This window comes from Eurypyga helias, unplaced genomic scaffold (assembly GCF_000690775.1).
Source record: "Eurypyga helias isolate BGI_N326 unplaced genomic scaffold, ASM69077v1 scaffold35887, whole genome shotgun sequence".
Classification (NCBI taxonomy): Eukaryota; Metazoa; Chordata; class Aves; order Eurypygiformes; family Eurypygidae; genus Eurypyga; species Eurypyga helias.
The window spans coordinates 30632-52846 of record NW_010264397.1 but is presented as its reverse complement, the minus strand read 5'-3'; the positions used below and the strand labels follow the sequence as shown (position 1 = coordinate 52846).

Below are 22215 nucleotides of genomic sequence, written 5' to 3'. Positions count from 1 at the left end.
CGCGGGGCCGGGGCGCAGGCTGCGATCTTCCCTTCCGCTTCCCTCAGAGGTCCGGCGCAGCCACCGGTGACCTGCCGTGCCAGCCCGCGGCCTCCGCACGACCTGAGCCAATGCTAGATCTGGAGGTGGTGCCCGAGCGGTCTCTGGGGAACGAGCAATGGGAGTTCACCTTGGGTAAGTGTGTCCCTCCGTCCCCCTCCCCGGAGCTCGCCTGGCTGTCCCGGGCCCCCAGTGCAAGATCAGGGTGATTCGGGTCTTCTCATATTCTGCCTCTTAGAAGGTTTCTCCCAGTCCTTTCAGGGAGTTCTGAGAGTGAAGGGGAGAGAGAGCCAAAGCTCGCCTTTCTGTCGCTAAAAATATTAATGTACAAGCTTTAATGATTCCCTTTTAGCATGTAGTCTCAGCTTCGGCTTTTGTACGCTGAGTTCTGCTTTGTTTATCAGCTCATATGCTTTCTTCTACTCGTTTACCTTGTTTTTTCTTGCCTTGCTATCTTGGACTAGTGATTTTTAAATAACTCCTAAAAGAGGACATGGGTGCTCTGATTGTCACCTGAATATATGTCAGGTGATACCAGCATCTTCAGCCGTGCGCTAATACTTGGTGTAAATACTGTGCTTTTCTGTATAAACCCTTCATAAATACGAGTCACATTTTCTTTGTGTCGTTGCTGGGTTACGACATTATACTGGAGAAAGTCAACTTTTGAGAGGTTTTCACGGGGTTAGATAACAAGTATTTCTCCCCACCCCCTCCAATGGTTCTTATGTTTTTGTTTCCCTGAGAGGTCCTTCCTTACCAGTCTATTTACTGCCATGAGATAGGACTTTCCCCCAGCTGATGGAAATTTGGCTGGTGCTCAGCCCAGGGCACTTAAATGTACAGTTGAAACCCAGATGGTATGGATTCTTCATATGACCTGTGTTTTCAAGCAGATAGTGGTAGTGCTTAAACCTCTCAGAAAATACCGTAGCTGTTGCATTTTCCGAGTGGTTGATTGAGATGTCGGCGTTGGACTCTTTCAGTTTTCCATCTTCGCTGTTGTGCTGCTGAAGCACAGTTCATGGGAGTAGTAGTGTGGCTAACGTAAACAGGGCTCTGCGTGGCACCCTCTGTATCTGCCAGAACTTGAGTTGCGCTGCTGCTGCTGTCACCTGTGGCAGCCAGGGAACAGACTGTTCCTTAAAAGCACTGTTAGGCAGCTTCCGTGAGCCTGGGTCACACCAAAGGGGTGGCGCTGTGACGTGGAGTTGTCGATATGAAACCCATCAAGCAGAAAGAGCTGTTTATACTGCTGGGATTTCAGACTCAAGTACAACCTGATGGTTACAGGGAGCGTTAGAGTGGCTTTTGGAGTCTAATTATAGTAACTTAGGTCCCACCCTTTGAAATCTGGGTAATCTCTTTGTACCGCTAAAGTGTTACCGTGCTCTCTCTGCTCTGGGTGGCCTTCCACGATCTCTTAGTGCCTGTATCACCTGGAAAGGGATGCAGTCATGAATTACATACCCTGGCAATACATGTGCCGTCTCGCTCCCCCTCCGTTCTCCTGATAAAAGAAGGGAAGAGAGAATATGGTTTTCATGTTCCCAAGAACCCCGTTAACACAATCTCATGGTCAAAATTATATACTGCGTGTCTCTGTCTGTGTGTACATACACACAGACACGCGCGTAGATGCGAGAGGGAGGAAGCTCAGCTGTAATTCTTGGAGTAAACATAGCCACCACGTGATGTCTCTAATATATAATTAGCATGACCTGCTGGTGTAGAGCAGGAGGCTGACTAGGTATTAAGATACTTCACTTCGGCCTGCGCTAGCGATGTTGTATGAAAACTGTCCCTGCCGATAGGGCTGGTTCAGCGGTGCTAGTGGTAGCGAGGTTGGAAGCGCTGGTGTAAATAGGATTCTCCCTGCCAGTGGTGTTAAACTCCTCGTTTGTTTAGATCTGCTCTTACCAGAACTAATGGCAGTATTCCTGACCTGCTGCTGACTCTGGCTTCCAGTATTGTGCCCACAATGGAGATGACTGAGGGGAAATGCCAGGAAAACTTTTTACATGAGTTTTTGGATTCTGTTTCTGGCTCCAGTGTTGACTCACTGTGTGACCAGAGCATAAAAAATTTAACCAAGGCTGAGTTTTGCGTTCAGTGCGATACCTGTGTCAGTGCACCTCTCGGGCTACATTCCTGCCTTTTTTAAGGAGAACAATTAAATACTTTTTCCATAGTGCCTATAGCTGTATTATTAGCGTTCAAGATGTATAATTTCTGAGGCATACTTGCATTTCTGTTGTTTCTTCTACTTTCTTTTCCTACTGAGTTTCACTTCTCTCTTTTTTTAATGTGTTACGACTCATCTTTTCTTGGATTTTTCATGTGTTCTTCTCTGTTAATCTTTATTCACTCCTCTGCCCACCTTCCTTTCAAGGCACACAGTCTTAGCATAGACTAGTGCTTCCAGCCACGCTGTTCATGGCCAGCGTACGCGAGAGGAGTGTCTTGCGTGGCTTGTATCGCTCCAGCATTTAGAAAAGGGAAAAGTTTGTGATGGGAGAGTCCTGGCACTGATCTCTGTGGGTGTTACTTGCTGTGGCTCCATTTGGTTGACTGACTGATGTGCTGGAAACCATGTTTGCTTCCCCATTCCCCTTGACTGGTGAGCAGGGGAAAAAGAATTCTTTGTTTTTCTGTTTGACGGCAAAGGCTGACGAATGTTGAGGAAAAGGGGGTGTTGTGTGTGTGTGTGTGCGCGTGTGAGAAGGGTGGAGAAAAATAGCCCAGTTTCTTTACTCCTCCTTTGGCTCTTTGCTAATGGAGGCAAAGGGAGGACGCTGGCTCCTCCACGCATGTTTTAGGTTCTGTGAACAGTTCTTGGAGAACTGAGGTTGCTTATCATAGCTTTGCTAAGCAGCTGCGTGGCAAAATCTGCTTGATTCTCAGTTGCTGAAAACTGAGCAAAATCAGTCCATCTCCTCTTGCTTGGAGCTTGAGAAAGCTCTGAGTAAGAGAGTCACATGAGCCGTCTGTTTGCACACTTACCAGCCCAAGATTGCATCAGTTTACATCGGACTACAAACTGAAGTTCGTGTTTGTGCACACGTTTTTTTTAGCCACATGCTTTTTTGAGTGAAACCTTGCCTACCCCTGTTGCCGTCAGCATGTAGATTCTGTCAGCTTGTTAGCTGGCTTTGCTTCGGCCTTTGCCACTTGGTTTTTTTTAAAGAGCTCATAGTCTTACATCTCTGCATCTCCTAGAAATACTGACTTTGAAAAGGGGTTTTACTAGGTTAAGCAATGTGGAACTTCTACAGCAGCATCTTTGATCTCAGCTTCTTGCTGTTCTTTATGTTTCTGTTCCATTTTGAAAATATTATCTAATACATAATAATTGTCTTAAAACTCAGCTGCTTAGACTACAAGGCAACTGCTATTTCCTAGATAATAGGAAACAGTGCTGCTTTATTGTGTGGCTCTGTGCATTTTAATTTTATTACCGTTATTAAAATGATAACTACTCTGATATTTTTTTTTAATAGCATCTTCCAGTATATAATTTCTAGTGGCAAAAAATATTGTTTCCAAGATTATGGGCTGATGTGAAAAACTCTTTCACAGAAACAGATGTCTATGGTATCTACATTTTGAATCAGTGTAGTTCTCATCTATAAGCCTGTTTCACCAAAACTTGACTTCGTGATCGCAGAAACGGGCGCAAGAGGCAGGGAGTTCAGTGCGATGGTGAACATAATAATAGGAGTTTTATTTTAGTGTTATGCTAGGATCACCTACAGCAGCACCTATGGTGATCTAGGCGTGTATATATATATGGAAAGAGAAGAGGGAGTTTTCTGCTTTAGTACTGTAGATAATGTCTAAAAGGTGCTTTGGCACATAATGTACCGTCTGAGCTTGAGAGGTGTAGCTAGTAACTAAAAATTTGAATGTCTGAACTGTTAACTGAATAAAAGTGTAGCTCAATTGGTAAGTTTTCTTTAATCATAGCAACTTTCTTACTGTTTAAAAAGCTAGAAATAGAGAAGAATGGGGCAAGGAATGTAAATAAAATATCGGTTAACTAATCTAAATTGGCTTGCAGGCATTGGTAGGGAAATAAAACTTCACAATTATGAGCTCATAACCTCTCTTTATAAATGCCTGCTTTGGATCCAGGAACACGATCACATTTCATCTGGAAAGGCAACAGAGTTTTTAAGTGTGATAAAGGATGAGATGATGTGGTGCTGTTCTTCCTGCAGAATCAGCTGTTTCATTCCACTTTCAAAAAATTTATAGCTGTAAAGATAAGATATACACTGACGGGGGGAAAAAAAAAAAGCCCTTGAAATAGTGTTAGAGGGTGAATGGCTATTAAGTGTATTACTTCAATTGAACCAAACTGTTTATTACGTTTATCTTGTCTGTAAACTGAGAAGATAAAGTTCCTTCCTTGGCACAGCCGTAGCCGCATCAGCAGCTGATGTGGCCCCTTGGATCTGGGGAGAACCGTTGCTCCCTTTCAGCCTTTCTGCCTGTCTTGTACGACTGCTCGGTACGTTACCAAGCTTGATGAAGGATGTGCCCGAAAACGCGACCCAGGAGCCTACTGCGTGCGTGCGGGAGGGCTCTGGGCAGCTCTGCCGGAGCTTGCGATTGGCTATTCCATTAGTTACCGAATTGTTGACACCCACAAAGCAGAAGATTTTGTCTGCGGGTTGTAGCAAGAGCTGTGCTTTTTCTGCCTGAACTTTGCTGTTTAACTTTGCGGCTAGAGATGCTTGCATTTCGTATATGCCTGGCTAACTGGTAGATAAACAATGACTTTTCTGTTTCAGAAAACCTGCTCTGTGCTGATACCGTGAGTCAAGCAGGCTTATTTGTTGATCGCATACCTTCCTGTTGTAATGACCTGCTTGCTGGTGACGGCTCGGTTGCCTCATCGGTAACCTCTCTGTTTGGAAAACACTGCTAGCTGGTCTCCAAACTGAAGAAATACAACTGTTTTTATTTACAGGGATGCCGTTGGCTCAGGCTGTAGCAATTCTTCAGAAACACTGTCGCATTATCAAAAACGTCCAGGTTCTCTACAGCGAGCAGGTAAGTAGTGCGTGCTCCGGCCGGGCCGTTCACCCCGTGTCCCACAGTTAAGGCTATCCTGATACTGGGGCATGTTTACCTACTTGTTGTAGGAGTTGTGGAGCTACTTGAAGCTGAATTACACCAAATTATTGCCCCCACAGCAGCGGTGTAGATTTTCTATCAGCTCCACGTCGTGTCATAATCCTCAGCACAGCGATTAACGGGTAACCTTTTTTTGCACGCGGTGTTGGGGTAGTATTGTTTCCCTTTAAGAGGCAAAATGTTCTGCAATTAGCTGGATAATTGAATTCTTTTTACATTGTCATTGTCAGGCGTTGCAGTATTTTTGAAGTACTGAATCACTCGTTACTTTCTGCTTTTTTTGGTTCAGTGGTGATGAACCCCCTGTATAGGCTTCCACGCTTTCTGAGTCTGTTGTCTGCAGAAAGTGGGTGCAATAATTTAAACCAGCTGTAGATGTTTCAGTCATTCTTCAAAACTAAGCCTTAAGTTTCTAATACATTTGACTTCCATCAAAAAGGGGACTAGAAGTGAAATCTTTCTGCTAGATCCAATGAAGTGTATTATATACCCACCTTTACTTTAAAGGAAGGGAAGGGGAGATGGGATAAAGGAGGATTGTGACTCTTCAAATGTGTATTATATGAATTGCACGTTAATCAGAAGGTGATATTCCTATGGGGTAGACTAGATCTTTGCATCAGGAGAAAAGCAAGCCCTGCTGGCCTGTCAGTTTGTACCAAAACACGGAGGCCTCATGCCTCTGCAGTGAACAGCGGATGGCTAGGGAGCAAGCTCGGCTGGCGTTTACTGCTGGACACATATTTCGTGTAACTCGGTGATTTATCCTTTTTTGTTTCACATTATGTAGATTTATGGGTTTTATGATGACTGAATTTCAAATGGAAAATCTAGATCCTTGTATTTCACGCAGGGGAGCATCCGCCTGGCAGTGCATGCATTCCTTGGGTTTTGTGCACTTTGGAGGTGTTTTAGTTTTTCTTACCACAGTGTATTCCAGAATTATTTCTAGGTTTGTTTAGATACATGATGAGATTCCCATTCCCCTCAGGTTTGTAGAATCACAGGAGAACTAGTGGTCCTGTGGCATGGTATACTGCTACTTGGCTTTCTATGCCTCTTGGGAAGGTACGTGCTGCTTGAACATGTACACTGAATTTTTACTCATTCTGCGGGGTGTTGGAGTTTTTCCTCTCCAAACTATAATAAATGTAAAGGTGTTTTTAACATCTGCGTAGTCCAACAAAATAGTAATTATCAACTTTGTGGAATAGTTACGCTGATGATATTTTTTCTCTATATTATTCCAGTTCAGTGCCTGATACCGGTGTAATTTTTTTCCATGTGCCACTTGGCCAGACAGTCAACTGCAGGCCCTATATCCTCACCCTCCTGCAGAGCACAGGCTTCAATAGCAGCTGAGCACAGGCTTCATTAGCAGCTGAGCACAAAGAGCTGCTGCTGCAGTTCTTAGAAGATTCAAAGATTTAAATAAACTTTGCCATGCACAACTTTTATTTAGCTGAACTACACCTGAACAGCTTTCTATGTCTTTGAGCATAGTGATCAAGTGTGATTTAAAGTTGTTGCATCTAAAGAGCTGAATTTCTGTTCCTGGAACTCCAGCAGCAAGTATTTCCTTTCAAAAAATTTATATGACAATTAAATGCAATTAGATCTGCCCACGGCTCTTTTTTTGACTTGACGTAAATGGGATGCCCGACCTGTGCCAAAAAAAGCTTGATGAACACTTTTCTGTGACTAAAGAATTGTAACTACTTTTTGGTCAGTTTTAGTGGGGTATTTAACTGCCTTTGTATGTTTTCCTAAGGCTCTTCCTCTGGATTTATGTCAATAGGATCACCCAGTGGTAATAGTTTTTCCTGCAGCTTTGTGCAGATGAGCAGTGTAACTGCACATCTGAATTGCTTCCTGTAGGAAGAACTCTCCTGTTGCTTCCTGGCACCATCTTTCACACTTGAGGTTCTGTTTTGCGTATTAGGAGTCACATGAACTAAATTTGTGCCCTTGAAACTTTGCTTCTTATTAGGAAATACGCCAGCGTAGAATAGAAGCTATTTGCTGTACTAATTATCAGGCTTCTCCTCAGATGTTTTTGTGTTTTGGTTTTTTTTCCACCCACTCAAAAGTGCTTGTAATGTTCTCATTAATTTTGGAATATCCTTATGAAAATTCCACTGAGAAACCAGTGAAACAGAGCATATCCTGTGTCGGAAGAACTCTGTTGGTAGATGAAAACCACGTGTCGTGTTGCATTTAAATATATCTGTAGCTGTTCTAAATGAGATTTATAAGGGATTAAAAGCCAAGACCGTCAGGATCAACATTAGATCTTTTTATCTGCTGCTCCTGGCTCTGTTGCCGTGCTACTTCAGTTGTGTGCAGCAGCAGAGAAGTTTGCCAGCAGCAGCGAAGTGTTGCTGCCGTTGCGCAGGGCGCTGTCAAGATTCCCTTCAGGAGACAGCCTACATGCCAGATCACCGGTGCTCAGGGAGGGTGAGCTTCAACTGAACCCTCTTCAGGAGAAGCTACTGGAGTGATCAAGGGGAATGGGAAATCCCTATCACGGCGGGGTTGAAAGCTCCGTGGCTTGTTTTGACCTAGGGGTTTCAAGTCTAGGATCTGAGTGCTTAACTGCGTGGTTTGGGGAGGGTCGGGAGGTGCACGTGAGAATGCACAAAAGGTACCCAGGCTAGAAGACAGTGCTGGTGTGAGAATAAAGAGATGAGAAACTTTAGGATGAAAATTAAACTTCTGACAGTCACAACACAGACCTTCTCACAGCAGAGAAAGGGGGAGAGTGACGGTTTTTAAGGTCGCTTATGCTTAATGCATAAATAGGGCTGTGTGGTGTGGCTGCCTGCACTGGGGGCCTGCACATGTGCCAGATATCCCATTCCCGCTCTTGACTTTCGCTAGATCACTGCTTGGTGGAGTTCTAGGTCATGGATATTGCTGCCTGCCTGTCATTCAGCCTTTCTTCTCCTCTGCGGAGGCAGTTGTGGAGGGCAGAGCTGTTTGTAGGGAATGTGCTTTAGGTGGTACTAGATCAAATAGCTGACCTGGGGCTGACTGACAGCATACGCATGGATTATACTGGTACAGGCCTGAGCAGCTTCCCCAGTGTCCCAGCAGGCTGGGGTGGCGAAGAGTCTCTACAGACACCAGTGAAGCCAGTGGAATGTCTCCTATTGACTCCAGCAGACTGCAAATGAAGCCTTTAGTTGTTATGGTTCACAGTAACTAAGGAAACCTAAATTCACAACAGGAGAGTCTGAAGCCTTCCTTTTGAGGCCTGAAGAAGACTGTGACACTCTGATTTTTTGAAGTGGAAAGCCCTCTCGCCATCTCTTTGTCAAGTGTACGCTTGGTTCTGGTGCGAGACTTGGTGAGGTGGGCTGTTATTTTTGTGTGCCAGGAGTGCAGCAGACAGTCCCAGTCTCTGATGCTAAACTTTGAATGTTGATTTTCAAGGGTTTTTTTTTTTTCTTCCCCCCACACCTGAAATAATGGACAACTCCCCTCTTGGGAATTCTAGCAGGGTGCAGATCTTACACAGGCACTTCTATTTCTTTTCATAAGGAAACTGAAGGGGTTGAGAGGTTTGGCCAAATGTGCTTTTGTTGAACAAGTGGTTGTTTTCTGAGGCAGTTTTCGTTTCCCAAAATAGCCAATTTATACTTGTACAATGTTACTTAGGCTTTTCATTTCAAGGCTTCTTTATTAAGCTAACAGCTTCTTTTTTTTTTTTGTCTTTACAGTCACCTCTTAGCCATGACCTCATCCTTAACCTGACTCAGGATGGAATCAAACTGCTGTTTGATGCTTTCAATCAGAGACTTAAGGTAATAAAACACCCTTCCTGCAAACCAAAACCCTAGGGTATATTGACATGTAACAGAGCATGAGTATGTGGTTCTTATATATGGCAAATTGTGTAAAAGGCTTTCTTGTGATAATGAACTGCACTTTCTTCATTTTGGGGGTCAGACCTTTGTTTATAGGACTAAGACACAGGGGGTGTAAGAGTGCCGTAGGGGTACGATGGTCCAGTGTCATCTCGCCTGCCCACCTTGTCTCAGGTGGCAACTGACGCTGCGAAAGGCCCTTACTAAAGTGAAGCCTGGGGTTGGAAATCAGATCGTCGGTTAATGCAAACCATTGTTGTTTTCTGCCCAGGTCGTTCCTTTATCTGCGCTGCCATTTTATTTTTGACAGTAACGTCCTCCTAGCCTTAGCTCCAGTTGAGTTAGGTTCACAGAGTCCTCGTGTGGCTGTGAGTGTATGGTTTCTCCCAGAAAGCCACGTTCAGGCCTGTTGTGTGCAGCTGCCTCCTGCTCTCGCTTCAGTTTGTTGTGGATGAGTTTTTCTTCTTGCAGTCCAGTTCTCAGCCCAGCGAATCTGTTTCTGTTCTTTTAACTGACCAAGTGTTGATCTGCCTCTCTCTAGGGAGCTTTGTGTAGTTAAGATGCAGCATAAAGGGCAGGCTGGTCACTAACCTCCCGTGGCATTTGTGTTCACAAAAAATCTGTTATGAACATGGTATGTTTGATCCATACAAAATGGGCAACCGTGGGACTGTAGGGATGGCTACATCCATACAAAATCTTGAAAAGCTTTCTTAACTGAAACACTTACCATATCTATATGGAAGTTCTTAGTTATTCAAGGGGGTCCTTTTGGCAGGGCCAGCTGTGCTGAACAATTGTCAGTGTGGTTCTTGCCTGGCGTGCAGGAATTTCGTCGGGACCAAAGTGCCCAGGCATTGATTTGGCTAATTGGGCGAGAGTGTACTGCTCTAACTGCCGTGCTGTTTAACATCTGAAAGCAGAAGCGTGGGGTTAAATGTGGTACTGCCTGATGGAATGCTTACCCTCTGGGTAAGTCTGGTGCTTGCATCCATACTTCCAGGTTTGGAACCGTGGTAGGTGGAGCCTTGTTCTCCTCAATCCTGTTTCCAATAAAACCAGCAGCAAAACATCACTCTCCAAAATGTCAGCCTAGTGCTTTATCCCAAAAATGACTATTTGGAGTGTTGCAGTGTGCTGTCAGCTGAAACTGTAGCTCTTCATGTAGTGTAAATGTATATACAAAATTGCTGAATACCAACCCAAATTAGTAGTTGTTGGATGTACTTATTTCTCTAGTAGTAACCTGTAACACCACGGTACATTTGTATTTTCCTTTTTCAAAACCTCTTTTATGTTAACTGTCAAAATGCACATTTTGAAGAACAATTTTCAGTTCAAACTGAGGTCAAATGTGGGACAGCTGAGCACTTCTGCCAGATTTTAGTTTGCCTTATGGTTGTTTCTGTTCATAAAGTCATTCTGTAATAATGGGATTTTTATTTTTTTCAAGATTTAGAACTTAATTTTTTAGATTGTGTATGTGAATTTACAATTTTTAAGAGTATCTCAAAAATTCTCTTTGTCAGGTAGATCTTTAACAGTGCAGGCTACACCTGCTGTATGAAATCTTTCCAAACTATGTTTAATTCTTAAGGAGACTCAACTACATAGTGTCATGTTGAAGCGCTGTAACTAGTGTCTGCCCTGTCTCTCTGGTTGTCGAGGGTCTGACTTTGTCGTTTCAACACCCAGTGTCCTAAGAAAAGCTCTGGTGTGGTTCTTTCACCTTTCTCCACAATGTGTTTTAAAATTCACTTAAAAAAAAGAATAGAAAACCCAGACTCTTCTGGGATGTGTTTTTAGGTTTGTTTTCAAAGAAAAAATAGTAGAAAACCCAATCCTGTCTGATATGTCGTGGTTCAGTGGTCTAGTGATACCTTTTGCTTGTTTGCACAGCTTTACTCTTCATAGTTAAATGCAGACTGTGCTGTGAAAACAGAGAGTTGTGAGTGTTCAGAAGGCTTGATAGAAGAGGTTCTGTGGGGCCAGCTCAGAAGTGAGCAACGGGACCCGTGAAAGATTAGGGTCAGTGTAGAGTAAGTACTGCCTGCCTCTAAGATGGTGTGACCCTGTCTTCAGTGCTGCTCAGCAGCAGCAAAGCTAGAAAAATCCGGATGCCTTTTCTCTTGGCTTTGTGTGTTGTTGGTTTTTTTTAAATACATACTTGCTATTAGGTTTGGTTGTGAAAAAGAGATTGAAACACAGCCTACTAAAATGGCAAGTCTTGACAAACCCAAAGGAGCTGGTGCAGGAATAAAGTCATAGCAATATTCCTAAAACATTTCCTCCCGTTCTTAAGGGAGGGGAAGGAGGTTTGTGCACAGTCTCTCTACTCGCCTTCAGTAGCCAGAGCGCTGCAGGAGTCGTTAGTAACGTGAGCTAAGGTGAAAGAGTAGGTGCAGGGCCAGGTTCTGAAAGCATTGCTACGAATTTCAGCAACAAGGTGTCTGGCATCATGCTCCCACTGGAGGGGATTTCACAGCGTTGGTCTGTTATTACTTGTGAGTAGATAACTGAACACCTTTGTGTCTTACTCAGTAGTAATTGTCAAAACAGCGTGACAAAACATCAGGTTTTTCTCCTTTAAACCAACTGTCTTCTGGCTGTGTAGTAACGCCATCACTGAATAGTTCTTGATCGTCCCAGTTTTTGTTCCTCCGCACACAGGAAGAATCACATGAATCCTTTTGAGAGTAGCGTCTGTAGCTTAAAGAATAAATCCTTTTCTAGTGCTGTGGCCCATTGCAGTGTTTCTTCAATATATGCCTTTTGTGATCTTTTGACTGCCTTTTTAAATTTTGCAAACTGGTGCTTGTTTCTTCCTCTGCGGTTAGTAAAAAGAAACGTTGGCATGAATAGATCCCTCTGAGTGGTGGGAAGAGGGCTGATGGCACATCCGTGCCTGTTGGCCGCTGCCAGGGTGCATCTCTCAGGGGTGACCTCGTTCGTGCGACATGCTGTCCCTCGTGCACTGCTCCTTGTTCGACTCGTCCTGGCGTCTTCCACCGCATGTTTCAGCGGGGCTCCCAGAGAGCGCCTGGTGCTCGCCAGCAGTTGCTGCAAAACCACATCTTGGGGAGGGGAGGGGGCGGTGGTTGTCTCTATTTTCAGAAACGTTTTCTGGGGGGGAAAAGATGATGTGCAAGGCCACTAAAAAATGGAAAATCGTTCCTGGCTTTTCACAACAGTTGCCTTTGTTTTCAACAAGCTGTGCAGTACAGGAAATGGGACATGTCAGGCTGCATTTGCAATAGAATACTGCATAACCTTTTTTTTTCCAAGAAACAACTCCAAGTATATTTGTTAAGAAGAAAAATTTGTTTGCTGTTCTTTGTGTTGGTTCTGCCAGAATGTTCATTTGTTACTTGCTTTGTGCTGTACTTGTTCCTTATATCCTGAGACGTGTGGGCTTCCTGAGCAAATAAAGTGCTTCAGAGAACTCTTCCAACTTTTTGGGAGTCAACAGCGTACCATTGCATGTTGAGTCTTATTTTTCTTTTTATGTATAGTGGTTTAAGCATTGCAAGTTGTTTTATTTAGGGTTATTTGCTGGGCATCTCCCAAAACCAAGACTTCCTTCTTAGCTGGTGATATTTTTAGGCTTTAAAGCCACATTTTGTAGAAAGCTCCCTGGGGAATTCAGCTTTCTTCTCTAGCTGAAGAGCCGGTGAGCCGGCAGTGTGCGCTGGCAGCCCAGAAAGTCAACCATATTCTGGGCTGCATCAGAAGTGTGGCCAGCAGGTCGAGGGAGGGGATTCTGCCCCTGTCCTCTGCTCTGGTGAGACCCCACCTGGAGTGCTGCGTCCAGCTGTGGAGCCCTCAATATCAGAAGGATATAGACCAGTTGGAGTGAGTCCAGAGGAGGCCATGAAGATGCTCTGAGGGCTGGAGCACCTCTGCTATGGGGACAGGCTGCGAGAATTGGGCTTGTTCAGCCTGGAGAAGAGAAGGCGCCGGGGAGACCTTATTGCAGCCTTCCAGTACCTGAAGGGGCTACAGGGAAGCTGGGGGGGACTTTTTGCAAGGGCGTGTAGTGACAGGACAAGGGGGAACGGGTTTAAATTGAAAGTGGGGAGGTTTAGATTAGATATCAGGAAGAAATTCTTCCCAGAGAGGGAGGATAGTCACTGGGACAGGTTGCCCAGAGAAGCTGTGGATGCTCCATCCCTGGGAGTGTCCAAGGCGAGGCTGGATGAGGCTTGGAGCAACCTGGTCTGCTGGAAGGTGTCCCTGCCCATGGCAGGGGGGGTGGAACTGGATGGTCTTTAAGGGCCCTTCCCACCCAAACCATTCTATGAATCTGTGTGTTGGGAGGACTGTGCAAAGCAATGTATTAGCGAAGAGAGAACTTTATGCAGGTCCGTGCTGATTTACAGGGCATCTGGCCGTAGTTGTGCTGCGGTGCTTGTTTCACATACGCAGTTGCTGGGTCAGTTTTCGGAGTTTCGTCTCTGTCTGATTTATTGTAGCAGAGCTGTGTTAGGGAGCGAGCAGTGCTAGCTAGTCTTGCCTTCTGATGAGAATTTGGCTCTGTAATGCTTTGCAAATGTGTGAAGTATGGTAATATTTCCAATTCCTGTGTTTCAGGTGATTGAAGTTTATGACTTGACAAAGGTGAAGTTAAAATATTGGTAAGTCATCTAAGATCTCCCATGGTCTCTTCTTGATTACAGTGAGTGGTTTCTCTCCTTTTTTTAATCCTGAATTAATTTTTCAATCATGCTCATTTAAGCAAAACCCAGAATAACTGTCAAAAAGCATGTGGATGATTATCCTATCTTGAACATAGCACTTGGTTAAATTACCAGTTCACTCTCTCCTTCACTCTTGGAGCCTTTTTCCAATTTAAATGTGCTGTTGCCGTTAGTAAACACTTGTAGCATCCGTTCAGTGTTCTTAAGGCAGATTCATTTTGCTTTCTTTTTCAGTGGTGTCCATTTTAACTCTCAGGCAATTGCTCCAACCATAGAACAAATTGATCAGTCATTTGGAGCAACACATCCAGGAGGTAAGCCAAGGTATTTCTGAGAATCAGCAGCACACCTAGATTGACAGACCTCTTTCTAGGAAGTCTTTCCTGTTTGTCTGCCTAGAGAAACAAGTAGACGCTTCCGTCGTTAAACGGTCTGAAGTTATGTCCCAGAATGGTCATGTTCCTATGGGATATCATGTAGAATGTACCGTGAGTTCAGTTGTGACTTTTCTTCAAGTGAAATAGCGAGGGAGAGTCATTGGCACAGAATGGCGTGTTCAGCTATCATTCATGATCTGTTTTGAACTGCCAGTACCAGAAAACTGTGAGCTCTGTTGTTGATGCTGTTGTTTTTACACATTCCTCCGCATGGTCAGCTGTCAGGCGTCCTTAGGGATTAAGTATACCGTGAACATACAGACATCTGAGCTGATCTCTGTGCGGAGTCAGCCAGGGCTGTTTGCTCGGGCTCCGTGCTCCGAGAACGTGCTTATACCCTTGCTGCGACAGGATCAAGCCTGAGCCTGTGTATAACTGGCTTGCACTTCCCCATGCCTCTGTCTTGTTACTGGGAGCACTGGGGAGGTGTAAAGCCAGCCTACGTGCAGCGTGACCAGACCAGGACAAGTTTAATTAACCTTGATGAACCCACTCAGACTCTGTCATAGCTCCCTGGCTGTTCACCACCTCCGTAGCAAGAAAAATAAGATCTTTAAGCTCCTTGTTTACATATGAAAATGGAGAGTTTATTTCAGGGGCTTGTTAGGTGATGAAAATAAGCTGTTGGGGAAACTTTGAAGAGGATATTTATAATTAAACTGCTCAGGAACCTTCAAGAAATGGAGCCACAAACTGGCATAACAAGAAAGCAGATTGACTCTGTATAGGCAAGATACTCTTTTAGAGCATCATTTTCTATTTTTAGCTTAACCCAGTCCATTTGCAGTAGTCAGTCTCATCCCAAATAGGCTATTTGTGATTGATGGCGATTGCATATCCAGTCTTTGTCCCTGGTCTCTGCATATGATCTCTTCCACGTTACAGAATAGGATTGATTAACTGTGGAGGGTCATGTGGCTAAAGTAATATCATGGCAGAAAAGCCTGCTGTAGTAGATGAATATCAGATTGAGATAAAGGAAGCTTGGGGGACTTCTGACCATAATATTCCAAGGACCAGATTGGCCTTTTAGAACTTTGGTAATGATCTTAACGCTTGCTCTAGGCAGAAACTATGAGATCTATAGTTAAATTGATTACGAAAATAGCATGAACAAGGGCTTATGTAGAATTTAGAGAGAGTGAAAAGGGTTCCATATCCTAGACAGATCACAGTTGTTACTTGTGCTGTGACAGTGGTTTATTTGCAAATATTTAGAGGTGAAGTGCTTGCAAAATTATGATGTCATGAACCATAAAAATACCACCCAGCTGTAAGCATTGCTTATGATAGGAATAGCATGGTTTGCTACTGCATAAAATCGGATGCAAGCGCTGAAAAACACAGCTCGGCACCGCGTGTCCTCCTCCTGAATTTGCCAGGTCTTGTCTGCCTGTCGTATTTGATTAAGAGAACTTGCACGCTTGCTTCATCAGACGATGGCTTTTGTAACACCTTTCCATCCAGTGACGTGTAGATATGAAAATGTATTCATTAAAATGATGGCCTCTGTTACCATTTCACATTTACTTTTTCAGTTTCCTCACTGGAAACTCAGTATCTTCCGTTAACAGCCGACGAAGCAGAAGGAAGTGCTCTCTGTTAAGCTGCCTGTCCTAAACAGTTTGAACTGTATCATGCAGTTTTTGATAACTTTTTTCTTTGTGTTTTCTGAAACTGAAAGGACCAAAAAATCAGAATAGATTTCAGCATGTGGGGAGGGATGATGGGGGTGTTTTCCTGTCCCACTAAAACTTGAGCAGGTGTGGGAAGAGAGACCTTCCTCTTAATGTGACAAAAGTAGCAAACGCCAGTTTTCATGAATGACATAACCACCCTTTCTCTTCTCCATACCACTACTGCTAGAACGCCAATGCAAGCCCTTTAAATTTCAGAGTATGCTGTTGTTCATCTCTATGAGTTACCTCTGCTAGAGTTTCAAAGAAAATGTCATCTTTCACTTAAACCCAAGGTGGTTGCAGCAGAACTTTCCTGCAACAGGATACAATGTTAGTTTCAAAACATATTTCAAAAGGTTAGCAACGGTTTTGTGTTGAAACCACCCCTTCAGTGAGCAGTTTTGGTTTTGCCAAATCAGTGGTTTCAAAGAAGAGGAGTCATCAGGAAAATTGCAACCAGCTTCATTACTTTTTGGCTAATGTTAGTTTGAAACGTTGTAGTATCTCTGTCACGGGGCTGATTGAAATATGACCACTTTGGAGATCAGTAGCTTCATCCAAGCCAAGATTCTTTCCCACATTTCCATGGTTCTCTGACCTGACCTCCTGCTGGGAAGCGCTTGCTCTTGCCAGTGGTTCTGTTGAAATCACATCCTGTTCTGAGTCCTTTTGGATGTGGCTGTTTGCTGAAGCACTGTTCAGTGTGGGTATGGGCTGTGGGATTGAACTGAAGTCAAGGTAGAAGGAAAAAAAACATCCTTCCTTCCTGCCACAGTAGCCTTGCAGGTACGGAGGGGTCCTGTCTTCTGTCTCTGTAACTCTGACTTCGGAGGTTACCCCAGCTCCCCTGAGGTACCAGGAAGACTTGACTTTTGGAACTGCCCCTGCTTTTGTCAGGACTGTCTGTTCTGCAGCTTTGCTGGTGTCAGTGGCTTTGTCCTGTCCTACCCCACAGAAACATTTCCCAGCTGGTCTCTCTGCTGCTTTCCTGGAAGGCAGACTCTCCCCTCACCCTGAGTGCAGCAGCAGAGAAGCAGTCCGCTTGGTTCTGTCGGCAATTTTGAACACACGTGGACAAATGTCACGTTGTATAATTGTATCGTTAGGGATAGGCTAGTGCCTACAGGCTTTTGTAGGCAACTCTAATGCATCTAAGGTTTCTATTTACTCTGTTTCTATTGATCGTTAGGGATAGGCTAGCGCCTACAGGCTTTTGTAGGCAACTCTAATGCATCTAAGGTTTCTGTTACGCTCTTTCTATTGCAACAAAGATCACAGAATCACTAAGGTTGGAAAAGACCTGTAAGAACATCCAGTCCAGCCATCAACCCAACGCTGCCATATGCACTAGACCATGTCCTCAAGCACCATGTCTACACGCTCCTTGAACACCTCCAGGGATGGTGACTCCACCCCTTCCCTGGGCCTCTTCCAGTGCCTGACCACTCTTTCAGTGAAGTTTTTCCTAATATCTAATCTAACCCCCCCCTGACACAACTGGAGGCCATTGCCTCTTGTCCTGTCACCAGTTACCTGGGAGAGCAGGCCAGCACACACCTCCCTACATCCTCCCTTCAGGGAGCTGTAGAGAGCCGTCAGGTCTCCCCTCAGCCTCCTTCAGGCTGAACACCCCCAACTCCCTCAGCTGCTCCTCGTCAGACTTGTTCTCCAGACCCTTCACCAGCTTTGTCGCCCTTCGCTGGGCACGCTCCAGCATGACTTTTTGTGGAGCCTTTCAGGGAGGAAATGTTAATAATTATTATTTGAAAATAATAATTAAATAAAGGCTTACCTTATTCAGTCATGTGGTTGTGACATACGGTCTTGAGGGAGATCTGAGAGAACTTCTTCAGGATGAAATCATTCCTTGCCCTTTAAGCCTAAGCATCAACAAACACTGCAGGGATGGGAACTGATGCGATTTGTATAATCAGATATCACACTTGGCATGACATGGGGAAAAACACTTCTCCAGCTGGCTGTGGGCTTTGGAAAAGATGCATCATAATTTATCACATGAGAGATTTGTGTAATTTTCCTGCAGATCAAAACATTTCCCTCTCTCTACACGTTTTCCTTTGAGCGACAAGCAGGGAAAATGCTCTTAACCAGCACGTGCAGCAGGAAAGGCAAATGATGATTTTTGAAAGCTTAAAGCTTATTGCTCAACTATTATTTTTCTATCCCGGGCAGTCTGGCATTGTCCAGATATCTTGTGACATGTCTTTCAAGTTGAACATTTGAAAGACGCTTTGGGGGTTGGGGTGGGAATATTTATACGCATTTTCTGTCTCTGCTATGTCATCTTAATTATAAAATTGTAAAAAATAAGTAAAATAAAAAACGAAACAAGTTTCCTTTGGTAAAGTGGAAGAAAGCAGCTTCTGTTGTTGAGGTGTTTCTTTCTTGGTTTTTGCCTCTGCTGTTTTCTAACTGTTTTGCAAGTAAACCAGAATCTGTGTGTGAGAAGTACACTGTGTTCTCCCCAGCAGCTACTGGGCACAGGTTGAAGTTTGGTAGCATCAATCCCGAAACTGTTTCCAAGCTCCCAGTCTTCTGGGGTTGTTCTTAAGCTTTCCACAGTCTCACAAAACAGTATGTCTTGTTAGAATAAGTGCTGGGGTGACTTCTATTGCTGTTTGCAGTTGATGATGTGCAATTTATACACATCAGGGCATCTCGTGACCTGATGACAGCTGGAAGTCTGTGTGTCTCCTAATTTATTGCTGCTCTTTCTAAAAGCTGACTGATGGGCTGGTGTTTCTGCTGACACTCTTTAGTGATCGTAGTAAATGGCCTGGGACCTGTGCGTCCGCAGCACTTGCCTCTTGTGCCGTGTTACTCAGGAACGCAGGTAGCTAAACTGGGGCGTGCACGAGGGAGCCTCTCTTGGGGAGGAGAGGTGGAAGTGCCAGGGAGCTTCCTGTGATCTCCCACTCCGGAACGTGCTTCCTGGTGATGTGAAATACGGGATTTGTCAGCGCTCTGTGCGCATCTGTCTGACAGACCTTCTGGTTAATATTGTACGAGTGTTTCACATAATTATGATCACAATTGTTTTGTACTAAGAGTAGCTGTTTAAACTCCTTTAGGGATATTAAGGTGTAATTGATGGTGGCATATTGTATAATTGTATCATTAGGGATAGGTTAGTGCCTACAGGCTTTCATAGGCAACTCGAATGCATCTACGGTTTCTCTTACTGCTCTGTTTCTACTGCGACAAATTAAAAGGAAAACTGTTACTGTCCTGTGGAATTGTGTTCCTCACGCATCTTGAGACGTAGTAAATTCGCTGAGGTGATGAAAGTGCTGTTAGATCTAAACTGGAGTGTTCTTAGTTTATTTTGGTAACTCTGTTTTTACTTTCTTTTTCTCTTTTAGTGTATAATTCCGCTGAGCAACTCTTTCACCTCAATTTCAGAGGACTGTCGTTTTCTTTTCAGTTAGACTCCTGGACTGAAACTCCGAAGTACGAGGTCAGCAACCATTCTTAGTTAATGGATAGTCTTTTTGCCTTTATGGTACTCGCAAAATATCACCTACACTGTGCCTTGCCTGCAAGCAAAAGAAACCAGTAATTTGAAAGGAATTTAACTCAGCTGTGCTCTTATTCATGCAGTGTAATTGTTTCAAAGTAAAAAATTGTATTCCTTTCAGCAGAAGGCATATCCTTAGAGGTTTTGCTTGCATCATCAACTGGGACTAGCAATTCTGGTGCTGAAAGGAGCCTTCTAAAAATATGAATGCTCTCTATGCAAATACATAAATGTTAGGCAATCTACTGGAAGGCTGTTCTTTTATCAGATACTTTTGAATCTCATCAAAGTGATTACGCAACTAAACTAGGGTAGAGTTCACACAACGCATTTTCATCTTAAGTGTCCTTCAGCATGAGTGCTTTTAGAAAGCCAGATGAATGAGCTTTCCTTGTAATGCCTGTTTGCTTTTTCACCAAATGTTTGGATGAGTTACTGAATAATTGAACGTATTGCTGTGTTCTCTGAAATCTTTGGAAATCACTGTTTATAGTACAGACAAGATCAGGGCTTCTGTCATCTCCGTCTATATTAACAAGATGTATGTATAACCTCCTTTGTGTGAGGATGGAAATGCTCTCACTTGTATTATCTAGCCTATCAGTTAAAAAGAAGGCATGCTGTATGGTATTAAATTAAAAAGGAGCATATAAAGAACCAAAACAAAGTGGGAGAAATCAACCAATGTGATGACACATGTTTTTGTGTCACAGCCTGGTACTTTAGTAGTTGTGTTTTGACATGTGAGAGAACAGGAGGTACCCAGGGGAAGTTGCTGTTTAGCAGTAGTAAAGGTCAGTTGGGTTTCAGAAATACTGGAAGGTGAATAGAAGCCTAATAAGCCAAACAGAATGTCCCAACAAAGAGTAGTTGCTTCTCGTGCAAGAGTTCGCAGGGCATTTATGAGTGAAATAGCCGAGCTGCTAAGAAAGTCAGTTGTTAGGCCAACGATTTGAAAAGATCATACAATCGTAGCATATCTCAAGTTGGAAGGATCACAGAGTCCAACCCCCTGCTCCTTTCAGGACTACCTAAAACTAAAAGATGTTAAAATAAAACTGCTAGAATCAGTTTTAGCCGCGGCATCCGTGTGTCTTGGTTTGGTACGTGGTTGAGTTAACAAAGAAAATAATTAGGGACAGCTATGGAATGCTCAGTGCAAATATGCTTTGGGAGGGACACATTGCGCTTCTTCGGGATGATAGTTCGTCACAGCTGCTGGAACTGTGGAGAAAATAATTTTGCATTCTGAAAGTCTTTCATCTAGTTATTACAATGAGGTTAGTAAAATGTTGCTTGCACAGAGAGAAATTCTCCCAGGATTATAACAGGCAAAAATAGGACAGTTTAGAAAACAGAGTAGTGTGAAACCGTGCACAGGGAAGATGACTATTTGTGGAGCCTTTCAGGGAGGACTGTCAGGAAAGACTGAAGAGTGAAATGCAATTTGAAGGTGTCAGAATTTTCAAGTTCAGAGAGGATCATATAGGAATGCTAAACCAGTTGGCAAAGCAGTGCAATCTCTGCTTATGGAAATGAGAAAACTGAAGAAAACTTTGCAGTTTCTTACCAGCTGTATAAAAAACTCAGTTGAGGAGAACATGAAAACCTACTCACTGATTCTATCAAGAGATGAGGCATATATGGCCCAGGTGCTTCCATGGCTCTAGAGATGTCTCTGTTGCTAAGGTGTAAGTATGGTAAAAGCTAATCTCAAGTCTGACTGCTTTAGAAAGCTGTGTTTTGAGGTGTTCATGTTCTGGGCAAATTCAGAGAGAGGATTGAAATTAGGGCATCTCCAGATTTGCTAAGTAGTAGAGGTTCCCTTCTAAATCCCTACAGCAGTGAAAGTCATTGCTGTGGGTTAATTTTTTGTTTTCAAAGAATAACTGTTTGTGTTTACCCGATGTGATGTCCTGCTAAAGTAGACCAGGATAATGGTTTGCATACTGTGCATCTTGGTTTTGTTGACTGCTTGTGATGAAGTTAGTTCCTTTTCTGTCCAGTGCCAGCAAAGTATGTTAATGGTCTTGAAGAAGGTCTGGTCATCTTCAGAGTTGAAAGAAATAGGGTCTTACTGCAGTAGAAGAATGAATCTGACTTTTTTAGCACTCTTTCTGTTTGAGAACACTCAAAATTCCTGTCAAAACAGTAGGTGTAAGAATGTGGTTGACAAGGAGAGCAGAAAATCCATTTAATGACTCTGTTCATCAGATAAAGGTAGAATTTCTTTTCTCTCTCCCACTGCATTAATTGCAGCCTTTTAACATTTCACTGATTTGTAAAATGCCCAAGATAGCTGATTTCTCAGGACTGAAATACAGCATATTGGTACAAATACTTACGCATTGCTGGTTGCCAGTGACCAGACCAAGAAAACTTGCATTCTCAGTACACACCATGGCTAGTTGTCAGCGTAGTGCCACCTTTTGGTGGATAAACATAGTGAGCATTTCACCCCAGTTTGAGAATTCAGGAGTGGTGTGATGTAAAGCAAGACCATCTAGAAGGGTTTTTTGTTGTTGTTTTTCCCCATGTCTTTTGCTAGAGACTTATCATATGCTTACCAGTTCAGCTGTATTACTGGTGTAATTTATAACTTTGCCCTGAAGCGTCTGGTGTGCCCTGTAACAAGAATGATTTTGTATATCCACAGCCTAACTTTGCCCATGGTCTAGCCTCTCTGCAAATTCCACATGGTGCGACTGTGAAACGTATGTACATCTACAATGGAAACAGCCTGCAGGATACCAAGTATGTACGCTCTTTTGGTCATTCAGAATGTACCTTTTCTTCCTTCTTTATTTAGGGCTT

The 22215-nt window shown here is 43.6% G+C and overlaps 1 protein-coding gene across 1 annotated transcript in view; it reads left to right on the top strand.

The window, feature by feature from the left end:
- Nucleotides 1-51: 51 nt before the first annotated feature.
- LOC104513135 (chromosome unknown open reading frame, human C16orf70) overlaps nucleotides 52-22215 on the top strand; it is a 34573-nt gene continuing 12409 nt past the window's right edge. The window contains exons 1-7 of the mRNA XM_010156379.1: nucleotides 52-174; nucleotides 5015-5097; nucleotides 8904-8987; nucleotides 13641-13684; nucleotides 13982-14061; nucleotides 19247-19341; nucleotides 22058-22155. Coding sequence (XP_010154681.1) covers nucleotides 111-174; nucleotides 5015-5097; nucleotides 8904-8987; nucleotides 13641-13684; nucleotides 13982-14061; nucleotides 19247-19341; nucleotides 22058-22155 — 548 coding nt within the window. The 5' untranslated portion in view covers nucleotides 52-110. The remainder of the gene's footprint in view (nucleotides 175-5014; nucleotides 5098-8903; nucleotides 8988-13640; nucleotides 13685-13981; nucleotides 14062-19246; nucleotides 19342-22057; nucleotides 22156-22215) is intronic.